General features: G+C 53.5%; 1 protein-coding gene across 4 annotated transcripts in view; it reads left to right on the top strand.

Moving 5' to 3' along the window:
- The first annotated feature begins 8,546 nt into the window (after positions 1–8,546).
- The window catches only part of PIEZO1 (piezo type mechanosensitive ion channel component 1), a 49,097-nt gene continuing 45,350 nt past the window's right edge, over positions 8,547–12,293 (top strand). For all 4 annotated transcript variants that reach the window (XM_053554880.1, XM_053554889.1, XM_053554874.1 and 1 more), the window contains exon 1: positions 8,547–8,852. In XM_053554880.1, coding sequence (XP_053410855.1) covers positions 8,789–8,852 — 64 coding nt within the window. In that variant the 5' untranslated portion in view covers positions 8,547–8,788. The remainder of the gene's footprint in view (positions 8,853–12,293) is intronic.

Raw genomic sequence — 12,293 nt, 5'->3', positions numbered from 1 at the left:
AAAAACATTTTCACAAATGTATAAAGTCATATACCTGGACCAGCTGTTAAAATGCTTCTCAGCTCCATCTCTGAGCCCAGCTTTCCTCCCATGCTTGGACCAACCCACCTGTTGCAGCAGGGGGATGAGGCTGGCTGTGGGGACCCAGCTGTGTCCTATTCAGCCAGTCACTGAAGAGATTTGCAGAAAGTAAAAGGATCCCATTCTCCTCCCAGATTTTTTCTTTGTCTTGGGAAATTTATAGTCTTTGTTTTAAAAAAATGTAATAGGTTATGACTGTTATTTTTTAAAGTATGTATTTTTAACATGTCAGTTTTAATTTCTAATATAGTAAATATTGTGATAGAAAACACACCAACATAATCACCGTCACCATTGTCACTGTCATCATCATTGCTATTATTTTAACCACACTCAGGTGATCAGAGTTGTCCTAGGCTCTGGGTTTGTACAATGGCCATATTCTGACCTTCCTTGACATCACTAGAACCCATCCTGGCTCCCTGGGCTTACCCCCTGCCAATCCACTGCCTCAGTCCGTGCTTGATGTGAATGGCTTGTATCTGCTCCATCCTGGTGCCCTTTGCATGCAACAATAATAATAGGCCATGACAGTCCATGCCTATAATCCCAGCACTTTGGAAGGCCACAGCGGGAGGATCACTTGAGGCCAAGAGTTTGAGACCCGACAGGGCAACATAGTGAGGCCCTGTCTCTAACATCTTTTTAATTAGCTGGGTGTGATGGCTTATACCTATAGTTGAGAGGTGGAGGCATGAGGATCACTTGAGCCCAGAAGCTCAAGGCTGCAGTGAGCTATGATGGTGTTAACTGCACTCCAGCCTGGGCAGCAAAGGGAGACTCTGTCTCTAAACAACAACCACAAGAACAGAAACAAAAGAACAGCCCAGGGCTATGCAAGCTTTACAGTTTTCAAACCAATTTCATGAAACAGTAATAACATGCCCCTATCAGGTTTTCTGTGTGCAGCCCTGTTCTCCACAACTGGAATGCCCATTCTGGCTCACCCTCAAAGCCAGCCCACCCATCTGTGGGGGCAGGCACAGAGCCGGTAACCCAGGAAACGGGGTCTACACCCTCCATGTCTGCCTCTAGTCAGCTGCTCCTCCTCCCATAGGGACTCAGACAAGACCAGTAACTAAGGGTGGGATTCACAGGATCCCCCTTGGCCCTGCAGGGAACCTGGCAGTGACCTGCAGCCACCAGGGAGCTTTTCATGCTCTTGGTTTATAACAAGACCCGGTGGCCAAGACTGGTGGCAGCTTTCACCTTTGATGAAGGCGTTTGGGGCTGAGCCAGGATCAATTTGCCCTTAGCTCCCTGTCTACCAGACAACCTTGGAATCCATTATGGACGGGACAAAGCGTGAGGGTGGAGGAGCTGCTTTTAAGTGTTTAAAATTGATTAAAAGTAAATAAAAGTGAAAATCCTGGGCAGAGTAACCCAGGCAGTCTCCTGTCCTCCCCTGCCCTCCTTCTCTGTACCAAGGGGATCTCCTGGAACCTTCCCCCAACAGGGCTGCTGCAAGAGTCCTGGGCACAGGAGCTGAGCCTCTCACATCCGTCTCCATGGTGGCAGATATCCTCATGGTACACTTGTTTTCAGAGAGTGTCACAGGAAGCAGCAGGCTGACTTTCCTATATGGGTATCTCCTGCAGTTCTATCCAGTAGAAATGTAGTGCAGGCCACAGATGTGATTTTAAGTTTTCTAGTAGCTACATTTAAAAAATTAACAGGCCAGGGCAGCACCTGTGGCTCAGTGGGTAGGGCGCGGGCCCCATATGCCAGAGGTGGTGGGTTCAAACCCAGCCCTGGCCAAAAACTGCAAAAAAAAAAGTTAACAGGCCAGAGCAGCTCCTATGGCTCAGTGGGTAGGGTGCCAGCCCCATATACCGAGGGTGGAGGTTTCAAACCCAGCCCCAGCCAAAACTGCAACAAAAGAATAGCCCGGCATTGTGGCAAGCGCCTGTAGTCCCAGCTACTCGAGAGGCCGAGGCAACAGAATCGCCTAAGTCCAAGAAGCTGGAGGTTGCTATGAGCTGTGATGCCACAGCACTCTACCAAGGGCAACAAAGTGAGACTCTGTCTCTAAAAAAAAAAAAAGAAAGAAAGTTAACAGCCAGGTGTGGTGGTTCTTGCCTGTAATCCCAGCACTTTGGGAAGCCAAGGCAAGAGGATCACTTGTGACCAGGAGTTGGAGAACAGCCTGGACAACAGCAAGACTCCATCTCTAAAAGAAATAGAAAAAGAAAATTAGTGGCTGGGCTCAGTGGCTCATGCCTATAATCCCAGCACTCTGGGAGGCTGAGTCAGGTGGATTGTCTGAGCTCAGGAGTTTGAAATGAGACTGAGCTGGATCAAGAACCCTGTCTCTAAAAATACCCGGGCATTGGGCAGCGCCTGTGGCTCAGTGAATAGGCGCCGGCCCAGTATACCAAGGGTGGCAGGTTGGAACCCTGCCCCGGCCAAACTGCAACAAAAAATAGCTGGGCATTGTGGTGGGTGCCTGTAGTCCCAGCTATTCGAGAGGCTGAGGCAAGAGAATTGCCTAAGCCCAGAAGTTGGAGGTTGCTGTGAGCTGTGATGTCACGGCACTCTACTGAGGGCAATAAAGTGAGCAATAAATAAAAATAAAAATACCCTGGCATTGTGACAGGTGCCTGTAGTCCCAGCTACTCAGGAGGCTGATACAAGAGAACGGCTTGAGCCCAAGAATTTGGAGTTGCTGTGAGCTGTGACTCCAGGCACTGTAGCAGAGTGAGACTCTGTCTCAAAAAAAAAAAAAAAGAGAGAGAGAAAGAAAGAAAAGAAAAGAGAAAAACAAAATTAGCCAGGCATCCTGGCACCTGTAGTCCCAGGAGGCTCATCACTCTTGAGAGGAGGAGTTTGAGGCTGCAGTGAATTGTGCTGATACCACTGCACTCCAGCCAGCCTGGGCAACAAGGTAAGACCTGTGTCAAAATAAACAAATTTTTAAAATTTAAAAATAAATAAAACAAAAAGTTAAAAAGATCAGGTGATGGTTGTTTTAATAAAACTTTTTATTTTACCCAATGTCCAAAATGTTGTCTTTTAACATACCATCAGCGTAACATTAATGAGATAGTTCAGATTATTTTATTTTCTTGCTTTCTTTTTTCCCCCTTTAAGATAGAGTGTCACTCTGTTGCCCAGGCTAGAGTGTCATGGTGTTGTCCTAGCTCACAGCAACCTCAAATTCCTAGGCTAAAGCAATCCTCCTGCCTCAGCCTCCTATAGCTGGAACTATAGGTGCCCTCCACAACACCTGGCTAATTTTTCTATTTTTAGTAGAGATGGGGTCTCACTCTTGCTCAGGCTGGTCTCAAACTACCACTGCATGATTCAGACCCAGAATAAGGCCACATAACCCAGGCTCTAGAAGGGGTGACCCTGGCTCCAGGTACTATAACCCCAGCTCTAACAGATATAGCCCAGGCTCTAAGTAATACGAACATAGCTCTGCATGTAGAGAATGTAACCTGCCCCTGGGGCAGTCCTTTCATTGCAAAGGTCAATCCCAATAGCAGCTCACTATGTATACTAGGAGGCTGGGAAGTGTGTTGGCAGAGACATTGGGCTTGCAGGCAGCTGCTGGTATTGTTGCTGATAATGACTCTGCCTTAAATAAAGCCCTGCTCAGTGACCCAAGTCAAGAACTGGAGGTGGGGGTCCCCATGAGTGTGAGGGCGACTGACCCATGTGGCCAGAATGTCTGTGGGAGGTGGTGGCCCTGTCCAGGTTCCTAGGTGCTGAGTCTCTCTTTCCCTCAGGCTGTGCTCTTGGGACAAACGGCAAGCACTGCCATGCTGGGGGACTCCCATGGCCTGGAGTGCCCAGAGGCCAGAGTCCAAGGCAAAATCTTCCTATAGGGTTTTGTTGGGGTGGGTGGTACAGGGGGCATTGTGGAGGGAGGGGATGGATGAAGCCCAGGAATGCTGCATCCTTGAGCCAACATCTCCCACACAGCTGACCACCAGTCACACACGAGGGTCCTGCAAGAGGCCAGACAGACCACATCTCTGGAATGTCTGAGGGAGGGAGGAGGAGTGATTATGCGGCTCTCACCACAAGGAAGTCAGCTGTGCTTCCTCTGGACTGCAGTGAGGTGAGTCCCAGGACCTCCAAGCCTCCCATCAACACAGCCACAGAAGGCGGGGAAGGAACCACTTAACTGGTTGCTCAGTGGCTATGGTCAGTGGTCAGTGGCCTGCGATGGCACTTGGTAAAGGTGCTGACCTCACACCCAGTCTGGAGGTGTTAAGCGTCCTTTAGGAGGGTGCTGTGGTGGCCCTGGAGGCACAGAGTGACCTGAGATAGAGCCTCTGGAAGCCTCCAGGCCCATGACCACAGATGGCCACACACTGGGAGGTCAGGGATGTCACAGACAGGCTCCCATCATCTGCTCTAGCTAGGGCCCAATTTTACTGCCAAGATGGGGATGGCAAAACTGCTGACAAGCTAGTTAACCTTGGGCTCATTTGGCAAATGCCACTAACTGACCAGCCTTCCTTACTCCTTTTCCTCACTATGATTATGTGGTTGTGGTTCTAAGTGCCTCCCAGTTTGTCAGAGAGTTTCCTGCCACAGGATCCTGTGGGTGCGTGTCCATGGTGGACATGGCTAACTCTGGCCAGCAGGCAGTTTCCAGACTGGACTTCAAGCCCTGGAGGTGGAGATGGAGCCACTGCTGACCCTTTGGTCCAGCTGCACACTGAGCCCTGACAGAGCCCAGTGGGGCCTTTGGGCTGGAGGCCGGCAGAGTCAGCACCAACTCCAGAGGGGCAGGGTATAAGAGGATGGTTACTCAAAGCCAGCGTGGGCCTGTGGCTGAGGATGGGGCCTTGTCACTGCTTATCTTAGGCACCCCATTTGTGTCTCTGAGTAACTAAATTTGTACACCTCCAGGAAGGCAGGACAGGTGAGACCCCCAATGCAAGTGACTCACCTGACCCTCGCAGCTCTGAGGATCAAGTAGGGCCCCGGTTTTATAGACAAGATATGATTGAGCCCCCAGGGTTCTGTAGCTTGTCCAAGTCCTTGAGGCAGGGAGGGGTGCATCCCACGCAGCCCAGGACTTGGGCTCTCATAGCCTCCCCAGGACCAGGCCTGGCTCTAGTTCTGAGAGAGAGCCGGTGACCACTGGCTTCTTCCCCAGGCCCAGCCCCTGAGGGCTTTTGCTGCCTATTTGAGACTCACAAAGGAAGGGGGTAGGGGAGCTCTTCCCATTGCCAAGAAGAAAGGGCTTTGGTTCAGCAGTCTCCACTAGAGCCTCTAGCACTGTATCCGGTGGACCCAGCCCTTAGAAGAGCCCTGGAGTCTTCTGACCAGAGCAGGGACACCCTTGTCCTCCACTGCTGGCCCTGCTCTTGGTTTTCAAGACAGGGTGCCTGGGAGACTGCCTCATGGAGAATTTTCTCAGGGAAATGAAATAATAGCTCCCCAAATCTCACAAAATCTCTGGTCAAGAGTCAGGAAAACAATATGCTCAAGGAACAGAGATTGTGTGCCTCTGGGGAGGGATCTTGGGCTTGGAGGAAGACTCAGAGCCAAATGCTTGAAAATCATTATTATTTTTTTTTTCTGAGAGTCTTGCTTTGTTACCCTTGGTAGAGTGCCATGGTATCATAGCTCACAGCAACCTCAAACTCTTGGGCTCAAGCAATTTTCCTTGCCTCAGTCTCCCAAGTAGCTGGGACGACAAGTGCCCGCCACAACGCCCAGCTATTTTTAGAGACAAGGTCTCGCTCTTGCTCAGGCTGGTCTCAAACCTGTGAGCTCGGGCAATCTGCTTGCCTTGGCCTCCCAGAGTGCTGGGATTACAGGCATGAGCCACCACACCCAGCCTGCTTGAAAATTATTTTAATCATGTGCGTATTTCTTAAAATTGGTTATTGCTCCTCCCCCAGCCCCTGGCAGCCTCCCTTCTACTTTCTGACACTGTGTGTTTGCCCATTTTTGATATTTCGTGTAAGTGGAATCGCACAGCATTTTTCCTTTCGCGGCTGGCTGCTTCTGCTCAGTGTCTGTCTGTGTGCTGTGCCGGGTACCAGCACATCACTCCTTTTTATAGCCAAATAATATTCCATTGTATGGATAGAGCAAATTTTGTTTTTCCATTCACTCATTATTGGACCCTTGGGTTGTTTCCTCTTAATTTTTAAGTATAAAGAAGTAATGATGGCTATATTATATCCTTGGGGAAAAAGTTAACACCTAAGTGATATAGCTCAGCCACCTCTGCCCACTCTCTCCTCAAGGGCCCTGATCGCTGCTGTTCTTCCAAGACTGATACTGTTGGCAACAACCACACATTTAGAAAGGACATGGAGCTGTGGGGTGGTGGAAAAGTGGCTTTGGACTCAGGAAAGCTGGGCTCAAGGCATGTCTGGTCTTTTGGCAAGTGGCTTCCCACTGGCCCTCCTTTTCTGAAGAAGAGGTTGTTTTGAAACATGGTCTGAATTCCTGAACAGGCGTGGAGTGGGCATTCAGGGAGGAACAGCCGGACTGGCTGGCTCCCTTATCCATTGCACAGGCTGGAGGGGAAGATCTTTCTCAGAGACTCTGTCCCCATTTGGCTCATTGTATTTAGTGAATAGGTGATGTGTGTATTAGCAAAACAGGAAAACAGCATGAAAGGGGATTCCAGAGAAGGGAATGTCTTCCTCCTGCCCACAGTCCTGCCCTCCCTGGGAGCCTGGGCCTGTACACCATTGCAACATTGTGTCTGAGAAATCATCCATGGATACAGAGAAAGTTGCCACTTTCTTTATCTGTGACACTGTACTCCACTGCCATGGATAGCACCTTCCTGTGAGCAAATAGTTTGTTCTTTCATCTTTTGCTACTTTAAAAATCCTTGGATAGGTGGGGGCTGGTGGCTCAAACCTGTAATCCAAGCACTCTGGGAGGCCCAGACAGGATTTCTTGAGCTCAGGAGTTTGAGACCAGCCTGAGCAAAATCCAGACCCCATCTCTACTAAAAATAGGAAGAAAGGGGAAAAAAAAAAAAAAACTGAGGCAAGAGGATCACTTGAGCCCAAGAGTTTGAGGTTGCTGTGAGCTATAATGCCACAGCACTTTACCGAGAGCGACAAAGTGAACTCTGTCTCAAAAAAACAAAAGCAAAAAACAAACAAACAAAAAACAAATTCTATATACCTCTGGCTCCTTTGCAAGTACATCTGCAAGACAAGTTTGGAGACTTCCCAGAGGACAGTTTCTGAGAGAATGAGAGTCAGAGTTTAAACATGGAACTTCCCATGAAAATATGCATTAAAGCCTGCATTTCTGCCTTTTTTCTTTTAATTTATTTTTTTATTTTATTTATTTTTTTAGACAGAGTCTCACTCTGTTGTCCTAGGTAGAGTTCTGTGGTGTCAGCTTAGCTCACAGCAACCTCACACCTCAGCCTCCCAAGTAGCTGGAACTACAGGTGTCCACCACAACACCCAGCTAGTTATTCTATTTTTAGTAGAGATGGGGTCTGGCTCTTATTCAGGCTGGTCTCCAAATCCTGAGACCAAGCAATCCTGTCTCGGCCTCCTAGAGTGCTAGGAATACAGGTGGGAGCCATAGGCCTGTCCTTATTTTTTAATTCAAATTGCAGGGTCTGAGCTGTGTTTGGGCTCGTATCAGCCAGCAGCGCCCTGGGGCTCAGTGGGGACGGCAGCTCCCCACCCACCCCCGCCAGCCCCTCACCAGTTCTTTCCTCTGTGCGACCGGGTCCAGCTGCACCATCAGGGCTGCCCACTCACAGCCACCCCTTCTTCCTTCCGGTGCCCTCCTCAAAGGCAGAAGGCGGCCAAACTGGGGTGGCCTGGGTGAGATGCCCAGCACACCTGGAACTCTGATCCAGCCTCTCCACCAAGGTGACAGCAGGCCACAGCAGGTGCTCTGGCTGTGGTCACTACCCTGTTACTGCAGAGGGATTAGGGAGGCGTGGCTGGAAGCAGCCCCAAGCCCCAGTGCAACCGCACGGGAACCGCAGCGCGGCTGGCGGCCTGAGCAGCCCGTTGGGCACCAGGGCCAGGAGGCCTGGCCGCGTCCGTCCCGCCGCCCCGCGGTCCCCAGGGGGCGCTGCGTCCTCGCGTCTCAGGAGGCAAAACGAAAGTCGCTCGGGCCACGCGGGCGCAGTTGCGCGTGGGGTGCTGTCGGGGGAGGCCAGAGCCCACCCAGGTAGCCTTTTCTGGGCCCCGGCCCGACCAGTCCAGGGCGCAGTGCCCCCTGCCCACCCCCACGCGCGCACCAAGCGGCGGTGCCAAGGCTACTGGGAGGTGGGGTCCTCCCGGGCGTGCGTCGGACTGGGGTCTCCGGCCCGACGTGCCAGCAGAGGCCCGGGGAGCCGGCGGGGTGTGTGGGCAGAGCGGAGCGGCGGGGAGTGGGGGTGTTGCCTGGGCGCGCCGCGCCGTCAGGGCCGAGGCGGGGGCGGGCACGCCCGGGAGGGCGGGCGTGCGGGGGCCGAGCTATAAAGGCCCGCGGGCGGAGGGCGGGAGCCACGAGCCGCGTCGGGCCCAGCTCAGCTTCGGAGAGCCGCGCACTGGGCTCCGCCGACGGGCAGGCTGAGCCCGAGCGAGTGCAGCCCCGGCCCTAGGAGGAGAAGGCGGCGCACGGGTCCCCGGGGTCCGCCGGGGTCCTGGCCGCGGCACGTGCGGCGACCGGTCCCAGGATCATGGCTCTCCGGCCACTGGGCCCCAGCACTGCCCCTTAGCGCCGCGGCGGCGGACGACCCGGGCCCGGCCCGCCAGGCATGGAGCCGCACGTGTTGGGCGCCGCGCTCTACTGGCTGCTGCTGCCCTGCGCGCTCCTGGCCGGTGAGTGGGCGGGGGCGCGGGGGGCCGGGCGGTGAGATTCCCCGGGACGCGCGGTCCTGGGCTCCCGCATTCCAGAAGTATGAGCGCGCCGGGCCGGTCCGAGCGCCGGGCAGGAAGGGCGGCGGCGGTCGGGCAGAGACTGCACCCCAGCGCCCACGGTGCGGGCCGGCGTCGCGCGCGGGGCAGCGGGGCCGTCCTGGGTGGTCTGCTGGCCCCTGTGGGACAGGCCGAACGGTGGGGAGGGGAGCGCGAATCTCTCTCTTGTTTTTTTAAAAAAGCGCAAACTTGGAGCAGACTTCCTGACCAGTCTCGGAGAGGGCGGGCTTCCTGCCCGGAGCTGTTTAATTTGGAGTCTCCGGAGCAGAACTAGCATCGGTGCCCTGGGTGGGCCCCGTTCTCCGCACCCCTTCAGGCAGACTCGGGCAACTCTGTACTTTAGAAAAATAGCCAGGGCTCCTCCCCGCCCTTCCCAGCCCTACTGGGCTCCGTTTCCCAGGGGCTGGGCAGGCCTCTGCCCTAGGCTTGGGGAAGGCCACCGCCAGGAAGCTGTGACCTGGGGACAGTTGGGGGTCCCCAACCCTGCCGTCAGTGTCCCCTGTTTGCCAAGCAGTCGGAACCCCTTCCCGACAGCACCCCCGGTGTGGTTCTTGCTGGGCCTCGAGCCCCACACCCCTCCCTTGTCCGGCTGTGCAGGGCAGAGGGCCGGGAGCTCACTTGGCCCTGCCAGCCCCTCTGCTGTGACGGAGCTGGAAAGCAGTCTAATTAAATTACTCCACGGAAAAATGGGATGGTTTACATGTGAAGGTCTGGGTGTGGAAATGCATTCGTCTGTGGTGGGCGGGGGTGTTTTTACTTTGAAGGCCCTTCAGCGCCTCTGTTCTGGCGGGATGGTGCCCCCACTGCATGTATGCTCTGGACAGACATGGAAACTTGTGGAAATGTTCTAGGTAGGAATCAAGGCTTGAGGATTGAGGTTGTGAGGAGGGTTTTTGAAAAACTTTCTCCAGTCAGTCAGCCTGCCCGCTCAGTGGAGCACAGTCCAGTGGGGGTGGTAAACGGTGCTGGCTAGTTATCCTCCTCCCTGCCCCTTGGGAAGCCCAGATGGGCAAAACTAGAACAGCCCAGCCTGAAGGTGTGGTCTCGCTGACGCTGCCGGTGGGATCTGCCTTGGCTGCCCCCGGCACCTGCGGCCCAGCTTGTAGCATTTCCAGATAGGAAGTGGATCTGGAGTGAGCCTTCCTCTTTTGTCCTGTGTCCCTACACCGCGGGGGGGCTCTTCCTGGCTGGGTTCACCCTCCCTAAGATGGTGGATGCTCCTTGCACATAGCTGGCAAAGTTTTTCTCTAAAGGGCCAGCTAGTAAATATTTTTACATTAGGCAATATTCCTCTTTTGATATTTTTTCCAGCCATTAAGAAATGTAGAAACCATTCTTAGCTTGTAGGCTGTACTAAGACAGTTGGTAGGTCCAGATTCAGCTTCTGGACAGGGTTTGGTGACCCCTGAGAATTAATCTGGGGGCCTGAGCTCTTCTGGCCCCCTCAGCTGCTGCCCACAGGGTTGCCTCCAGCAGGAGCTCCGAGCCCTGTTCTCCAGATGCCTACAGTCACCTAGGAAGCTTCGAAAAAATACTAATGACTTAACTCTCTGTATAATACTTTCCATCAACCTAAAACTGACCCAAAATAAAGCCTATTTTTTAAAAATATTTAATTTTTATTTATTTATTTATTTGTAGTTTTTGGCTGGGGCTGGGTTTGAACCCACCACCTCCCATATATGGAGCCAGTGCCCTACTCCTTTGAGCCACAGGCACCGCCCAACAAAGCCTATTAATTTAAAAAATACTGATGCCCACGCCACACCCCACAAGGATCCCGTGTCTGGGCCTGGAGCTTGCGCTTCAGCATTTTCACCTTCTCAGGGAGGTGGGTGTAGAGCCAGCAGGAAGCCCTGCCTGGTGACACCTGGGACTCTGGTGTCTGGCTCTCTGGTCCCAGGGCGTGGGCAGCTCCCCAGGGGCCAGCGGTAGAACACTCACTTTGTTGTCTTCTGAGCTCCTCTCTGTGAGCGCTGGCTAGAGGTGGGTAGTTCCACAGTGTTTTGGAAATGAATAAAGAAGGTCTTCAGAGGTTATTAGTCAGACTATGCCCAACTGGCCCAGGCAGTGGCTGTGGTGAGGGCTTGAGTCATACAGGGTGCCCCTAGCCTCCATTGCCCATGGAGGGCCCTGGGAGAGCTGTCCCTGCCCCCAGGAACAGTGGCCATCTTTGACATTCTCACCACTTGTTCCCAGAGCCCTAGGACATCAGGACCCAGACCTGGAAGCTTCTAGAGAGTTGTCAGAGCAGGACATTTTGTGGTTTCAATAGGACAGGGCCATACCTGGCTCAGGGGCAGCCAGAAGCAGAAAACCAAGTAGTGGGGCAGGGGGAATTGTCACTGACTGTGACAAGCCCAACACGGCTTCTGCTTCTGGCTTCTCGAAGGGCCTCATGACTGGGCCTGGTGGGACACACCCACCAGGATGCTGGCTGTCCCCTGGCGGGATGGGTTGTCGTTGGGGAATGTACCAGTTAAAATGGAGGACACTTCCTCCTTTTCAGGCCTTTTTCACCACCACTTTCTCAGTGACCTGTGAGGTAGATGGGAAGGGTCTTCTTCTGCCTTAGCACTGAGAAAACAGAGGCCTTGGGTACAGCAGGGACTTGTTAGCCATCACTCAGCAACCAGATCTGCTGCTCCTGAATGGGATGAAAGGCGAGACTAGCAGGCTAAGTTACAGGGATTTCAAGAATCTCAGCTTTGCCATTAGAGGGTGACTGCTGGGGTCTCAGTGCCTGCAAAGAACCGCCCTGTCGCCTCTGAGGCCTTGCTCTGTTGGTGTTGCAGATAGGGATTAGGTGTTGGGTGGCATAGGGGGCTTCTGCCTCCAAACTGGGCCTGAAGACAGAATGAGTCAGCAGGCATGAGCAGGCCCTGTTCATGGTACCAAGGGCTGCGTGTGCGAGTGTGCAACGTGTGAGTATGTGTGCTTGGGGGAGGGGCGGGGACTACCCCAGCAGCAGTGAGTGGTTGACCTGCAGATGCTCGCCTGGGCCCAGTGCAGAGGGTGCTGCAGGGGAAGTGTCTTTGCTCTGGGTGGGCGGAGGTGGCCTGTCTTTGATCCTGCCCCAGGCTGCTTCCTGGGCGGTGTCCCTCCTGTGCTGATGTGGCATTAAATCTGCTTTCCCTGCTCAAAGATGAAGAAGAAGGTCTTGTTCTCATGCTGATGGGTCTCCGGTGCCCCACAGTCTGCTCCTGGCGGTGGGGGGGGTATCCTGTCCTGCCAATTCTATCCCCCCCCCCCCCGCACAGTGCGAGTCCTCACAGGAAGCCATTCTTGGCCACTGTGCCCTCAGAAACCCCCTTTTCAATTCAATAGATGTTGGTCTTTGGTTAT

The sequence above is a fragment of the Nycticebus coucang genome, chromosome 2 (assembly GCF_027406575.1).
Source record: "Nycticebus coucang isolate mNycCou1 chromosome 2, mNycCou1.pri, whole genome shotgun sequence".
NCBI classification, from domain to species: Eukaryota; Metazoa; Chordata; class Mammalia; order Primates; family Lorisidae; genus Nycticebus; species Nycticebus coucang.
The sequence above is the reverse complement of the archived record's forward strand: the minus strand, read 5'-3'. Positions and strand labels throughout refer to the sequence as shown.